The following is a 15512-nucleotide window of genomic DNA, read 5'->3' as shown; positions in this document are numbered from 1 at the left end:
CAGGTGAACAAATGCAACTGTCCTTGAAGCCAGCTCCACAAAACTCCTGCAAAATCAACTTTGATGGGCTTGACATTGCATGCAGATGACCTAAAAGCATCTCCCCCATTTGTCCCCTCATATCTCAAAGAGCCTGTTCCAGGAGAGAACAAAAACATTTCTAAGACACTCTGAAGCTCTCCTGGAAGTATGGACTGGTGGGAACGTGTTAACAGTTGTTTAAAATGGCAGCAACTTGTCCATCAAGCTGTATCTACTTTAAGTCCCAATGTCTCAATGATGAGGCAAAGTGGCTGTAGCAAAGGAAAGAAAAGAAAGCCAATCCTGCATTTTGGGTCCCACTACATTGTAAGCATCCTACCTTGTGCTTCAAAGGTCTGTGGGTCAAGGATAAGCCTGGTCAGTCACATGAACACTCTATGGTAAAAATCCACAATTTGGTGAATAGACGGTATCCTTGAATCGTGGGACAGCTGGCAATATCGTGTTTATTTCCAAATGCATAGAATAATCATTGTGGGAAGCTAGAGAGAATCATCGATAGTCACGGGTGAGATGCCTGAAGATAGGAGAGTGGCAGATGTTGTGCCTTTGTTTATGAAGGGCTGCAGGGAAAAGCCTGGGAACTACAGGCCAGTGAGCCTCACATCTGTAGTGGGTAAATTGTTGGAAAATATTTTGAGAGACAGGATCTACAGACATTTAGAGATGCAATGACTGATTAGGGACAGTCAGCATGGCTTTGTGAGTGGAAAATCATGTCTCACAAATTTAATTGAGTTTTTTGAAGAGGTAACCAAGAAAGTAGATGAGGGCAGTGCAGTTGATGTTGTTTACATGGACTTTAATAAGGCCTTTGACAAGGTACCACATAGTAGGTTATTGCATAAAGTTAAATCTCACAGAATCCAGGGTGAGGTATCTAAATGGACACAAAATTGACTTCTTGACAGAAGCCAAAGGGTGGTTGTAGAGAGTTGTTTTTCAAATTGGAGGCCTGTGACCAGCAATGTGCCTCAGGGATCAGTGCTGGGTCCACTGTTCAAAGAAGTACTTTACTACTCCAAAATGGTACCCTAACTGTCCAAGTGAATCCCAAAGTTGCAGGTCTGCTTCTACTAGTTCTAATCTTCAGATTTTGGGTTTCAGACATCTACTTCACCAAAATCCACACTTGAGTGGAAGAGCTGTTCATTTACATGTGCAGCGCCTTAATGAATTGTGGGTCTATAATTATCACGGGTTCCATCCCCCCCCCCTCAAAATTACAGAGGTTATGTTTGGCAATGAGACTTTTAGATTTGGGCATCTGCCAGCATTTTTGACTGGATGGTTAGGTCCTCTGATCAAAAATTCAGGCCATCGTGTTAATGCACCTTTATTTCTGTTAGGCACATGCCAGGTGTGCATGTATAGTTTTAATATGATGGTATTACTTTTAGGCATAAAGTAGTTGATTAAAGGTATGCAAGTATCACAATAAATGACCATGAGCAGCAGTTACTTAATTTAGTACCTTTATTATGTCATTTTGCAACAGGAATTGTGTGTGAACGCTGCCCTTACGCTACATTGTAAAAGTTCTTTGGTGGAGGAAGCAGCTAATGAACTTATCAACATGTTACTGGATTTGGAGCCTCCGGGTAAAGAGGATGAAGATAACAGTGGAAGTGGACATCAAAAAGAACTTGAAGGTAATAAATATAAATGCAAAGAGATTAAAGATTGGGAGTAAATCCTGCACAAAATATGGTCTGATAACAGGATAATTGCTGTTTTAATTTTATAGTTCAATTACAGAAGAGGGGGTGTAGTTATCATTTTTGTTAACACAGCTTATTGTAAATTATTTTCCAAGTTAGTTTTGTTCTATTTAACAAGAAAGCACAAAATAGACAATTTGTAACCTGATATTTGTGCAAATATATGGTCAGTGAAGTAAGCGAGAAATTATAATCCGTCAAATATCTCTGCAGCAGAAGAAAGAAGATCTGAGAAATTCTCTTTCACCTATAATGCAAGCCAGATGATCAGTGACTCCCTATCTCCAGGAACAAAAAGGAAAAAGAAAGACTCGATGGAGATACTTGAAGAAGCAGCACAGGAATTATTGTCTCATTTCAGCCATCGCAATGTGGATGCATTATTGAAGGTCACCCGCAACACTCTAGAGGCCATTCGCAAACGCATTCATTCATCATCACTGCTTTATTTTATAGGTATAGTGTCTGTCATCTTCACCATAAACAATCTTAATTCTGCTTCAGATTGTAAAAGAATCTCAGACACCATCGCGACCAATTATTGTGGCCTTTCTGAACTAGTATAGGTAAAAACAGAATACAAACTGAATCAGTACAGTGCAAACAGCACTCAATTAGCATTTCAAGTGTGACACCATGGGTTCAGTTGCTTGCATAGCAATGATGAGTGCTGACAGATTTTTACACGTGCTCAAACGCTCAGAGGACCAGTCACTGGTTTATATAACTTCGCAATTAAATGTAACTGACAGCAGCAGCAAAAATAGAGCAATGGTACATATGGGTACAATAAAAGCAGAAAAAGCTAGAAATACTCAGAAGATTTTGCAGCATTGCTGGATAGAGGAACAAAATTAACATTTCAGATTGATGACCTTTGTTTGGAACTGGCGAAAGAACTGAGAAAAGGACATTAACCTGAAATGTGAATGGTATGGTGGCACAGCGCTACTGTTAGCACTGCTCCCTCACGGTACCAGGGATCTGGGTTGAATTTCAGCCTCAGGTGATTGTCTGCGTGGAGTTCGCATTCGCCCCATGTCTGTGTGGATTTTCTCTGGGTGACCCGGTTCCCTCTTACAATCCAAAAATGTGCAGATTAAGTGCATTCACCATGCTAAAATGCCCCTTGGTGTCCAAAGATGCATACATTAGGGGAATTAGCAGGTTATTGTGTGGGGTTATGGGGATAGGGCAGGGATTAGACTTGAGTATGATGCTCTGTCAGAGAGTCAGTGCAAGCCTGATAGGCTGAATGCACTGGAGGGATTCTGTGATTAACTCTGTTTCTCTTTCCATAGATGTTTCATACTTACTGCGTATATCCTAGCGTTTTCTATATTCGTTTTGGATTAATGAATTTCAAAATTTACAGACAACATGTGATATGGGACCACCTCTTGGTACTCTTGCTTTCATCACAATCAGAAGCAGCAGCAATGTTATTGCACAGTTTTATTGGGGAAAGAATAACATTTCATTTTCCAAAGCAGCTTTAGGGAACACATTGGTCTCCTATAACAATTAATTTGTTCAGCATGCATTTAATTTTTCAAATAGAAAATGACCTCTCCAGCAAACAGAAGCAGTCAAGCCATCCCATCTTCAGAACTAACATTACGCTATCTATTCCCAATATCACCATGATACCTGCACTGGATGAAGTACAACAGGCTCTGAATAAAACAGTGGAATATATCATCAGTGTTCCAAGAGGAGTTGGTCAGTGGAGTAAAGAAAGAATTTCAAAGGTTTGTTTTGATCTTTAATGATTTTGTCTTTTGTCAATTTGACTAAGTATTATAATTCATTGTTGATTTTTGTATTAATATATGCTTCTTCTCACATGGGTAGAAAAAAATGAATGAAAGAAAGATTGCAGCAGCAAGGCATGGCAGCAGAGACAGTGATTCTGAAGATGGAGTCCCAGAAACAGCAAACAGGCGTGTTTTCGGTAATGCAAATTTCAAGTGCTCCAAGCCAATACAAAACCCATGCAATTATTCAATCCTTTATCTTTTCAGCACAGAATAAAGTCTGGAAGAGCTACTCGCTGAGACCAGCTTCCATTGCCTTTTCCCCTAACTTGATGTTTTAGTTCAAATTGTCATAGCTTTAGAAGCATATGTGTTGGAGAATATTAATAACTAGACACATGCAGGCCCAGTGTTCTAAGCCTGAAAATTAAAGCAGTCAGCCTTGTAAGCACAGGTCATTCATTGGACAGTTACCCAGAAATAGAAAACACTGACATCTTTTTCAGTTCTGTATTTGTCCACCTTTGTAAAGTCATTAACCATTTTCACATACTTGTACCAGGTGGTACAATCAAAAATAAAATTTCTTCCGTATGTAGCATCAGAATCAATATGACGATTGGAGCAGGAATACTTGACATACAGTAATTTGTATCTTTATTGAACATTATTTATTTTGTGATACCTAGTTTTTGTCGTACATTTAATGAATCTTCCTGAAAGATATAGAAGTGATATATGAATAAGAACTAACTGCCACAATTTCCTTTCATTGATTGTCCGCTCTTTTAGATGGCAGCATCTCAGATACCTCTGCATCTGTGAACTTGCTCATTCCTGTCCAAACGAAGAACCACTACAAATGTGTTTCAGAGAACAAAGAGATCATTAAACTGGGCTCTGTGCTAAGCACAGCCATTAATTCCACTAAAAAGGTAACTCTGCTTCTTGAAAGAGCTGGTTAGAATGGGAGAATTTGACTTGTGTTTAATTTTGTACATGTTTACGCATAGAAAATGATTTGTTTTACAATTTAGAACCATGTCAGGAACTTAGGCATGAGGTCAATATACCTGACAAATGTTGTGCACGGATTTCTCTATCTTAATTTTCCAGCTTCAGATGCTCCATATTAAAAAAGCTAAAGGGTAACATTAACCCTGTAGAATTAAATCAGTGTTTACTTTGGGACCATCTTACTGATGATTATAGAATGCTGTAGGTTTCTCTGTAAAATTAGAAAATTTCGAGTTATAGCTGCCAGATTTTAGAGGGAGAAGACAGTAGGAGTTCTGGTTCAACTGACAAACACACCATAAAATAAGCATGTGGATATTGGCTAGATGTGTTCAATTTGCTGTTTTAAATGAAATTTGTCTTTGAATTGAGTGAATTAAAAAGCAGGTGAAGAAATTTGAAGTAGTTTAACTTGAATTGGTAGTTAACATGGACACATTATTGTTTTGAAGCTTCTATTTTTAGTTTCCAAATTGGTTTTGGATAACAGGGTGGAACTTAATATTGTGTGAACTTATACCGGCATGGGGGGTCGGTTAGCTCAGTTGCCTGGATACCTGATTTGTGATGCCAACAGTGCAGGTTCAATTCCCACATCAGTTGAGGCCCCACCTTACCCCTTGCCTGTGGTGTAGTGACCCTCAAGTTAAATCACCACCTGTTAGAACATAGAACATAGAACATAGAACACTACAGCACAAACAGGCCCTTCGGCCCACAAGTTGCGCCGACCACATCACCTACCAACCTACAGACCTATCTATAAACCCTCAATCTCATTAAACCCCATATACTCATCCAGAAGTCTTTTAAAAGACCCCAGCGAGTTCGCCTCCACCACCACTGACGGCAGCCGATTCCATTCACTCACCACCCTCTGAGTGAAAAACTTACCCCTAACATCACTTCTGAACCTCCCTCCCCGCACCTTAAATCTGTGTCCTCTCGTAGCGACCATTTCAAACCGGGGAAATAGCCTCTGAGAGTCCACCCTATCTATTCCTCTCAACATTTTGTAAACTTCTATCAGGTCGCCTCTCAACCTTCGTCTCTCCAGGGAAAAGAGTCCCAGCTCCCTCAACCTAACTTCATAAGGCATGCCTCCCAGTCCAGGCAACATCCTTGTAAATCTCCTCTGCACCCTTTCAATAGCTTCTACATCTTTCCTATAGTGAGGCGACCAGAACTGCGCACAATACTCCAAATGAGGCCTGACAAGGGTCTTATAAAGTTCCAGCATTACCTCCCGACTCCTAAACTCAATCCCTCGATTAATGAAGGCCAGTACACCATACGCCTTCTTGACCACCTCCTCCACCTGCGAGGCCGATTTAAGAGACCTGTGGACCCGGACCCCAAGATCCTTCTGCTCCTCAACACTACTCAGACTTCTGCCCTTAATAGTGTACTCGTTCATCCCGTTGGTTCTGCCAAAATGGACGACAACACATTTATCCGCGTTGAAGTCCATCTGCCACTTCTCCGCCCAGTCCTGCATCCTATCTATGTCCTGCTGCAACTTTTGCCATCCTTCCAGATCATCCACAACACCACCGACCTTCGTGTCATCAGCGAACTTACTTACCCATCCCTCCACTTCCTCATCCAGGTCATTTATGAAAATGACAAACAACAAGGGTCCCAGAACAGATCCTTGAGGCACTCCGCTGGTGACTGACCTCCATTCAGAAAAAGCCCCATCCACAACCACTCTCTGCCTTCTGCAGGCAAGCCAGTTCTGGATCCACAAGGCCAAAGGCCCTTGGATCCCATGCCCTCTCACCTTCTCAAGAAGTCTTGCATGGGGGACCTTATCAAACGCCTTGCTGAAGTCCATGTACACTACGTCCACGGCACTTCCTTCGTCAATGTGTTCAGTCACATTATCGAAGAACTCAACTAGGCTTGTAAGGCACGACCTGCCCTTGACAAATCCATGCTGACTATTCCTGATCATGTCAAACCTCTCCAAATGTTCGTAAATCTTGTCCCTCAGAAGCCTCTCCATCAGCTTACCAACCACTGAGGTCAGACTCACCGGTCGGTGATTTCCCGGGCTATCTCTGTTCCCTTTCTTAAAAATAGGAACTACATCCGCAATCCTCCAATCCTCTGGAACCTCTCCCGTCTCCATTGACGACGCAAAGATCATCGCCAGGGGTTCTGCAATCTCTTCCCTCGCCTCCCACAGTATCCTGGGGTACATCCCATCTGGTCCCGGCGACTTATCTATCTTGATAGAATTCAAAAGTTCCAACACATCCTCCTCCTTAATATTCACGTACTCAATCCTTTCCATCTGCTGCAAATCCATAACAAAATCTCCCAGATCGGCTTCCACCGTGAATACTGAGGCGAAGTACTCGTTAAGCACCTCCGCCATTTCTTCTGGTTCCACACAAACCTTTCCCCCCTCACCTTTTATCGGTCCTATCCCTTCTCTTCTTATCCTTTTACCTTTCACATATTTATAGAAGGCCTTGGGATTCTCCTTAATCTTACTCGCCAAGGTCTTCTCATGACCCCTTCTGGCTCTCCTAATTTCCCTTTTAAGTTCCCTCCTACAGTCCTTATACTCCTCAAGATCTTTAACATCTCCTAATTCCCTGAACCTCTTGTACACCTTCCTTTTCTTCCTGACTAGGTTCAACACATCCTTTGTGCACCACGGTTCCCTCGACCCACCAAAACCCCCTCGTCTCATCGGAACGTTGTCATTCAGAGCTCCAGACACACATTCCTTGAATATCTGCCACCTTCCTTCGGTACTTTTCCCTAAGAACGCCTCCTTCCAGTTTATTTGTCCAAGTAACTTCCTGACTTCTTCGTATCTCCCCTTACCCCAGACAAACACCTTCCTAGCCTGCCTGATCCTATCTCGTTCCAACGCAATTGTGAAGGAGATAGAATTATGGTCACCATATCCAAGATGCTCTCCTACCGAAAGATCCGTCACCTGCCCTGGTTCATTCGCCAGTACCAGGTCAAGTACAGCCTCTCCCCTCGTAGGCTTGTCCACATACTGCGTCAGGAAACCCTCCTGAACACACCTAACAAACTCCTCCCCATCTATACCCCTTACCCTAGGGATATTCCAGTCGATGTTTGGGAAATTGAAGTCTCCCATCACGACAACTCTGTTATTAAAACATCTCTCCAGAATCTGTTTCCCTATTTGCACTTCAACTTCCCTGTCACTATTGGGCGGCCTATAGATTACACCCAGCAAAGTTTTTGACCCTTTGCTGTTCCTAACTTCCACCCACAGAGATTCTGTAGACAATCCCTCCACGACATCCTCTTTCTCTGTAGCCATGACACTATCCCTGATCAACAGTGCCACGCCACCACCCCTTCTGCCACCCTCCCTGTCCTTCCTGAAGCACCTGAAGCCTGGCACCTGAAGTACCCAGTCCTGTCCCTGAGACATCCAAGTCTCCGTAATGGCCACCACATCACAATCCCAAACAGCTATCCACGCCCTAAGCTCATCTACCTTATTCACTATACTCCTTGCATTAAAATATATACACTTCAGCCCCTCAGTCTGGGCATTTCCCATCTCCACCACCTGTCTAACCTCCCTCGCATACTGCCTGCGGTCCTCCCCTACCTGGGAGCGAACCTCCTCCGTCCCAGTTTCCCCAACACAGTTCCCTCCCCCCATCCTTTCTAGTTTAAAGTCCCCCCGGTAGCCTTAGCCAGTCTTCCCGCCAAGATACTAGTCCCCCTGGTATTTAAGTATTTAGCTCTGTCTCGCTGAAAGAGGAGGGCAGCGTACGGGCCTCCAGAATTCTGGTGACTTTTATTTTACTAGGTATGATGTGAGAAACCAACAATGAGCAGGACAAGCAAAGCTATAACAAGTGTCTAAATTCAACTGAATTGAATTCAGAGCTGGAGAGACAGCTAAAGACATTTTACATGGTATGGGAGGTGTAAGATTGCTGGAAAGGTCAACTCACAGCTAGGACAAAAATAAAACAAGGGGAAATAGTGCATCGTGATATACTTGGAGTTATTTATGTGATTCCACTGATATGTCATGGATAACGATATTCTCCAGGCGCTTGCTTCACTGCCTTAGAATCTAGAGGAAATTCACCAGGGATTTTCTAAAATTTACCACATTTCTCCCTTTTTTACCTCTCCTAGAAGATTTTGTCTGAGCTCGTATAATCTCTTGGATCAGATGACAGTCTTTGCTCAACTTTCTTTTCTCATATTCCAACCCATTCAGTGCGACTAGTAGACCTATATGATCGTTTATTGGAGATGAATTTAATTGTTAATGCGTTAATGTTATCTGTGCTCTCTATTGATAATGCTGATTAGAAAATGTGATTTGAATATTGAAAACTTGCATTTTAGTCATGTCCCTGTAATGTTAATTCATTTTTTTTAGGTTAGTTTAGCCAACGATGAAAGAGCAAAAAATAGCAAATTTTCACGTTTATTTGACTTTAAACTGCTTTGTCTGCAAGGAGATTACAGATGTTATAGATGAATAAATAAACTTTTGATCAGCGTGGTCTCTTTCAGTATGGATGGTAATTGAGATGTCACTACACTCAAGGCAACATTTGTAAGATATGTACGACCAGATTTTTGCGGTATTAATGACAGTGAAATTGGAAGCTTTCACCGTCATAATTCCTCTGAAATTGACAGCAACTTCTGGATTTTGCATATATGTGGATAAATGTGGGACTTAGATATCACTGTCATTGGTTCTATGCTTCTCCAGTTGGGCATTGTTGAGATCAAACCAGAATGTAATCAATTAGAAATCATTGATCTGACAAGAGCTTTTTTGCTTACACTCTGTGTGGAGAATTATATGGAGTTATAAGAGCAGGAAATGTGACATACTTAATTAGGCAGGATGTGAAATTTTGTTTTCCTGACTGTGAATTGTGATGCAAAGGTTAGCAGCGTATTCATGGCATGTTGCACATTAGGCTGGCCACTGGTGGGGTTGTGCTTGTAATAAGTTTGCATGCTTTGAATACTCATAACTGTGAAACAGCTTTTAATGAAGTCCTACATTTGGGATAAAAATCTCATAGTACTAGGTTCACAATTGTTTAAAGGTGAATTATTTAATTGTGTATACCAGTCAGCTTTTCACAGCTGTATGTAAGGTCAGCGGTTTTCCTTGTTTAACGCTACATCATAAGGGAGAGAGCAGGAGAATGGCAGCTTGCATGAATGCTTTGGGCGGGCTCTAGTTAGTATTAGTTGTTGAGTAATTGATGACCGGCTGAGCCTTCAGGGTCCTAGAATTTTAATTTTATCAAGTGATTCATGGTATAAAGAGAGAGAACGTAAGTGATGCCCAATTCTGGTTACAACATCGAGAATGGAACACTGTTAACAGAATTCCAGTCTTCACCTTGCTGTAAAAACCCCATGAATAAGTTGCCCATTTTTGAATGAGGTGTAACTGGGTTTTTAATGGTGTTTTTAGTCCATAATTACTGCTGAACATTCTCACTGACCGTAAAAAGGTTATTTCATATTTGTTTAACATCAAACTTCTTTATATGATGAATATCACGTAAGTGAATTTTTTTAAAAATGTGGTTATTTTGATATGTCAATTAAAAATATGACCCACGTATTTGTCTTTTAAATTATTATTATCAGTTCCGGAGTTGCATGTTCAAATTGGAGTCAGAAGTATTGTTTTGCCATCTTTGTTTTGAGAGTACTTTCATGCTCAAATGATGCAGGGTGATATAGAATGCATGAATGAAGACTTTGTGCTTCTTCATTTGACAATTCTGTTTGGTCCATCATCTACAACTTTCAGCTATAACTTTTGAGAGTAAACTGCCTTCCTAATTGGCATTCTGGTTTACTTCTCATCTCTCCTGAAATCAATGTAAAATTCAAAAACTGAGATACTGAAAAAGCTGAAAATTAGATTTCATTCTCTTAAAAGACCATTTAAATTCACAATGGACTTAACTTTCAAACTGCTTCACCTGAGTCCCAGGAAACAAAACAACAATTTGGATACATTGGGAAAAGGGAAAAATAAAAAAAAGTGATTTAAACATAGTCAAATAGAGCATGTAATTGATTGTGCTTAGACCAATAAATATTCTTTTCGTGATTGCTCCCTGCAGAATTTCTTGAGTAAAAGTTTGCAATACAGTCTGGTTCTATTGAAGACCTTATGAACAGATTTTGCTAAGTTACAATTGTATTTTTTGTTATTCATTCATGGGACATGGGCATTGCTGGCTGTCCAGCATTTATTGACCATCCCTAGTTGCCTTTGTTCAGAGCACAGTTGAGAGTCAACAACATTGCTGTGGCTGTGGAGTCACATATAGGCCAGACCAAGTAAGGTTGGCAGATTTCCTTTTCTAAAGGACATTAATGAACCAGATGGGTTTTTCTGTCAGTTGACAGTGGTTTCATGGTCATCAGTAGATTCTTAATTCCATATATTTTTATTGAATTCAGATTCCACCATCTACCGTGGTGGGATTTGAACCCAGGTCCCCAGAACATTAGCTGAATTTCTGGATTAATAGTCTACCGATAATATCACTAGGTCAACTTCTCCTCAGTCATTAAAGCCCAATGAATCATTAGTTTCAGGAATGTTTGAGGTGTTCAATTTTCTAATTTTATTTAGTGTTTTTGTACTTCATGCTCAGAAAAAAAAATCGTTCTCTAGATTCTCTCCCTCTTGCCTCATGCCTCATGCCCATGATACCCACCCTCCACTTCTTGCTCCCTTGACCTTATTCCCAATAAAACTGTTGACAACCCAGCATTCTTTCCTGTCTCCCATGTTGGCTGATCTTGCTGTTTTCTCTCTTACATAGTTTCTTTTCTACTATCATTATCCCTCCTCAAGAAACCAACTCTTGTCCCCATCATCTTTGCAAATTACTAGCCCACCTGCAACTGCCCTTTTCCCTCCAAGGGCTTGAATGGTTGATGTAGGAACATAGGAATTAGGTGCAGGAGTAGACAATTACCCATCTTTGCTTCAGCTAATCTGTTGCTGAAACTTTTATCCATAGCTTTGCTGTATTTAGACTTGACAGTTGCGACAAATCTAAGGACATCCAAAACTCTATTGCTCATGCACTTACATTGATTAAGTCTGGTTCACACATGGGTAGCATGGTGGCACAATGGTTAACACTGCTTCGAGCCCGCTCTGCAATTAATGTAATTATGGCTGATCTTATCCTGGTCTAAACTTTACTTTCCTGTCTGCTCTTCATTGCCCTGCATCACTCTTTCCATCAGAATTGTATCTGTTTCTTTCAAATCTGTTGATTGATTCTGCCTCCACTGCACTCCAGGACAGTGAGTTCCACAGATTCACAACCCTCTGAGAAAAATAGTTTCTCCTCAGTTTTGAACCTCCTCTCACTCTATATCTATAATCTCTTGTTCCACAAGGGGAAACATGTGTTCAACGTCTACCTTATCAATCATCTTTAGTATCAGTCAGAACCCCCTCATTTTTCTGAATTCCAGTGAATATGAGCCCAAGCTCTTCAACCATTCCTCATACAACAGCCCCCAAATCTGTGCTCACCTTTGCAGGAAATCGATATTTGAATCTCTCTAATGTGCGCCACCACATTACCCAAATGGCTCTTATCCAAGTCATAACTGACATGGTGGCATAAGTAAATTTATCCCTCCTCATGCTTCTCAAACTGTTTGCAGCCTTTGCCATAGTTGACTGCACATCTTCCTCCAACGCGTTACTACCATCAGCCATCCCAGTGGGAATGCACTTGCTTGGTTCCATTCCTATCTGTCAAATCTAGCCATGGAATCACCTGCAATTCTTTCTCTTCCCGCTCCCTCAAAAGGTTACTTCTGGGCTCGCCTAAGAATCTATTCTTAGCCCTCCTTTTCTTCGCAAATCTTGGCAAATCGTTCAAAAACACATTAGTTTCCATTTGTGCAATGATGACACCTAATGCTATCTCATTATTATTGTTCTTAACTCCTTCACTGCCTTTAAATTATCAGACTGCTTATCTAACATCCAGGGAAAATGAGCAGAAATTTCCTCCAATTAAATATTGTGAAGAACAAAACCTTTGTCTTCGATACCTGCGGCAAACATAATTTCCTAGCCACCTACTCTATCCTCTACCTGGCAATTGTCTGAGGCTGAACGAGATTATTTGCAAGCTTTGCATCATATTTGACCCTGAGATGAACTTCCACGCCATAAAATCACCTGTTTCCACAGCATTGCCCACCTTTGCTTCAGCTAATCTGCTGCTGAAACTTTCATCCATAGATTTGCTGCATTTAGACTTGACTGTTCCAACAAATCTGATGACATCTGTTGCCCATGTACTTACATGGATTAAGTTTAATTCACACAGGGGTGCACGGTGGCACAATGGTTAACACTGCTGCTTCACAGCACCAGGGCCCCAGGCTCGATTCCGGACTTTGGTCACTGTCGTGTGGGTTAGGTGGACTGGCCATGCTAAATTGCTCCTTAGTGTCAGGGGGACTAGCTAGGGTAAATATGTGGGGTCACAGGGATGGGGCCTAGGTGGGATTGTGGTCGGTGCAGACTTGATAGACTGAATGGCCTCCTTCTGCACTGTAGGGTTCTGTGGATTCTATGGGGCTGATTTTACCATTTTCATTTTAAGAGCTGAATCTGGGCGTAATGCAGATCCGACTTAGAAATCTGCTTTCAGGCGGCCCCATATGCACTCAGCCTGAAAAAAAATCGCTGGTCCCATTGGCGCTGTGGGCAGGGCTTACCGCAGCCGAAACGACCAGAACTCTGAACTGCGCATGCGCAGTTGAAAAAAATGTGCCCGTATCAGATCGCTCCCGGGCCGCAGGAAGTGGAAAAAGTGGCCCAGGAGCGAAAAGCGTGAGCAATGATGCGCACACATCATTGTCCCCCTTATCCACACCCCTCTCCACTACCCACACACATCGCTGTTCCCTTAATCAACCCCCTGCCCCGCTACCCACACACATCGCTGTCCACCCTATTCAGCCCCTACTACCCACACACATCGCTGTCCACCCTATTCAGCCCCTACTACCCACACACATCGCTGTCCCCCTTATCCACCCCCTACTACCCACACACATCGCTGTCCCCCTTATCCACCCCCTACTACCCACACACATCGCTGTCCCCCTTATCCACCCCCCAACTACCCACACACATCAATGTGCCTCTTATCTACTCCCCTACCCAGACAGATTGCCACCCCTGCCCCCACCAATCACCTGCAGAGTGGCAGCGGATCCCCCACCCCCACCAGAGATCCATCTGCCACCTCCCCCCCCCCCAGTGAGTGATTGTCTTGTGGGGAGGTGAGGAGATTCCAATGTTCCCCCCAAAGAATGGTCCGGCCTCACCCCCCTCCTCCTCCCCACCAGAGGAACAGATGCAGGAACATCCGACCCACCTCCTCCTCCCCACCAGAGAATGATCAGCCCCCCTCCCCCTCACCAGAGATACATCTCACCTAACAAAGGGGCAGAACCCCGAAAGCTAGTGGTGTTTGCTACCAAATAAACCTGTTGGACTTTAACCTGGTGTTGTGCGACTTCTTACTGTGTTTACCCCAGTCCAACACCGGCATCTCCACATCATGAAATACCACAGCCAGTTTGGGGATTCAATCCCTAGCATTGGCATCACACTTTCACCACAAAATCAACTGGACTAAGTGTTACATGAAGAGTAATAGGTACATCACATAGGGTGGAAAGTGAGCCACTGAGTTTGCCTATGCGAAGAAAGAACATGTTTGGTTTGTGCCTCTCTCTTCATCAGGATGTCTCAAAGCTCTTCACAATCAGTAATTATTTTGGGTGTAGACTCAGTTGTTTTGTAAGCAAATGGCCCTAGTAGGGTCCCACAAGAGGTAATATAGATGACTAATTAAAACGATTTTGGATAAACATTGGGCAGGACATCAGAAGAACTCACCAACTCATCTTTGAATAGTGCCATGAGATCTTCAGTGTCCAACTGAACAAGATAGGTGGCCTCAAAATACTTTTATGTGAATTATGTGAACTGTGATGCAATGCATCAGCATTTCCTCAGCCCTGGTTTGCTAACCATATTTCTCACCTTTTCTTAAGGAGGTTCTTACTGCTCTAGAACAGTTCAAATGTTACCATCACATCTGGCAGAGAGAAAGGGAAGAGACCATTCAAGATTTTATGAAAGGAAGCCCTCTGTTATCTGAGTTTGAGTCGCAGATTCTTTACTATCGGGATTTGGCGTCAAAGATCAATTCTGAGCTGGAATATATTTGTGTTGGAGCATTGGCACTTTACACTGGTAAAGTTTTGATTTGATTTATTATTGTCAAATGTATTGGGAAACAGTGAAAAGTATTGTTTCTAATGCAGGATACAGACAAAACTTACATTCATAGGGTATGTAGGGGGTATGGCAAGGATAGGGTGTTGAATATACTGTAGCAGTTACAGATAGGGTGCAGAGAAAGACCAACTGAATGTATGGTATTAACTTATGAAAAATATTAACGTAATATCGAAGTCGTTTTCGTTACAGGAAAGATCTTGTGAACTTGTATTATCCTATGTATTGGTTCTCATGATAAATCTGTGATGATGTGCATGCTTTATGTGTGGACAGTCACTGGGAATGGACATTTTAAGTGTACCATTTCTGAAATACGGGGTGAAGTTCTCCCAGAAAAAAGTGTTGAAATTGTGTAAAAATTGGAGTAAATTCTGTTGCTTTTTTCAGCAGGATTTTCAAAATGAAAATCATTATTGAAATGAACATCAAAAAGTGCCCTAGCGTGAATCATGCTGAAAATCTGTGGGCAGGGCCTATTCCCGCTGGGGAGGCCAGCAGCATAGCACTGAATGGGCCACTGTGGATGTGTCGATTTGTCAGCACCGAGATCATCGTATGTGCAGCAGCCCTGCGCTGCCGGCCTTCCGATTGCTGGCC

At 42.2% G+C, this 15512-nt stretch overlaps 1 protein-coding gene across 1 annotated transcript in view; it reads left to right on the top strand.

The window, feature by feature from the left end:
• dnah5 (dynein, axonemal, heavy chain 5) overlaps positions 1-15512 on the top strand; it is a 350257-nt gene that overhangs the window by 122807 nt on the left and 211938 nt on the right. Inside the window, exons 18-23 of the mRNA XM_080205374.1 lie at positions 1541-1694; positions 1977-2219; positions 3324-3514; positions 3618-3717; positions 4313-4455; positions 14666-14867. Of these exons, the coding sequence (XP_080061500.1) occupies positions 1541-1694; positions 1977-2219; positions 3324-3514; positions 3618-3717; positions 4313-4455; positions 14666-14867 (1033 nt within the window). The remainder of the gene's footprint in view (positions 1-1540; positions 1695-1976; positions 2220-3323; positions 3515-3617; positions 3718-4312; positions 4456-14665; positions 14868-15512) is intronic.

The sequence above is a fragment of the Carcharhinus amblyrhynchos genome, chromosome 2, assembly GCF_965287045.1.
Source record: "Carcharhinus amblyrhynchos chromosome 2, sCarAmb.v2.hapA, whole genome shotgun sequence".
NCBI classification, from domain to species: domain Eukaryota; kingdom Metazoa; phylum Chordata; class Chondrichthyes; order Carcharhiniformes; family Carcharhinidae; genus Carcharhinus; species Carcharhinus amblyrhynchos.
The sequence above is the reverse complement of the archived record's forward strand: the minus strand, read 5'-3'. Positions and strand labels throughout refer to the sequence as shown.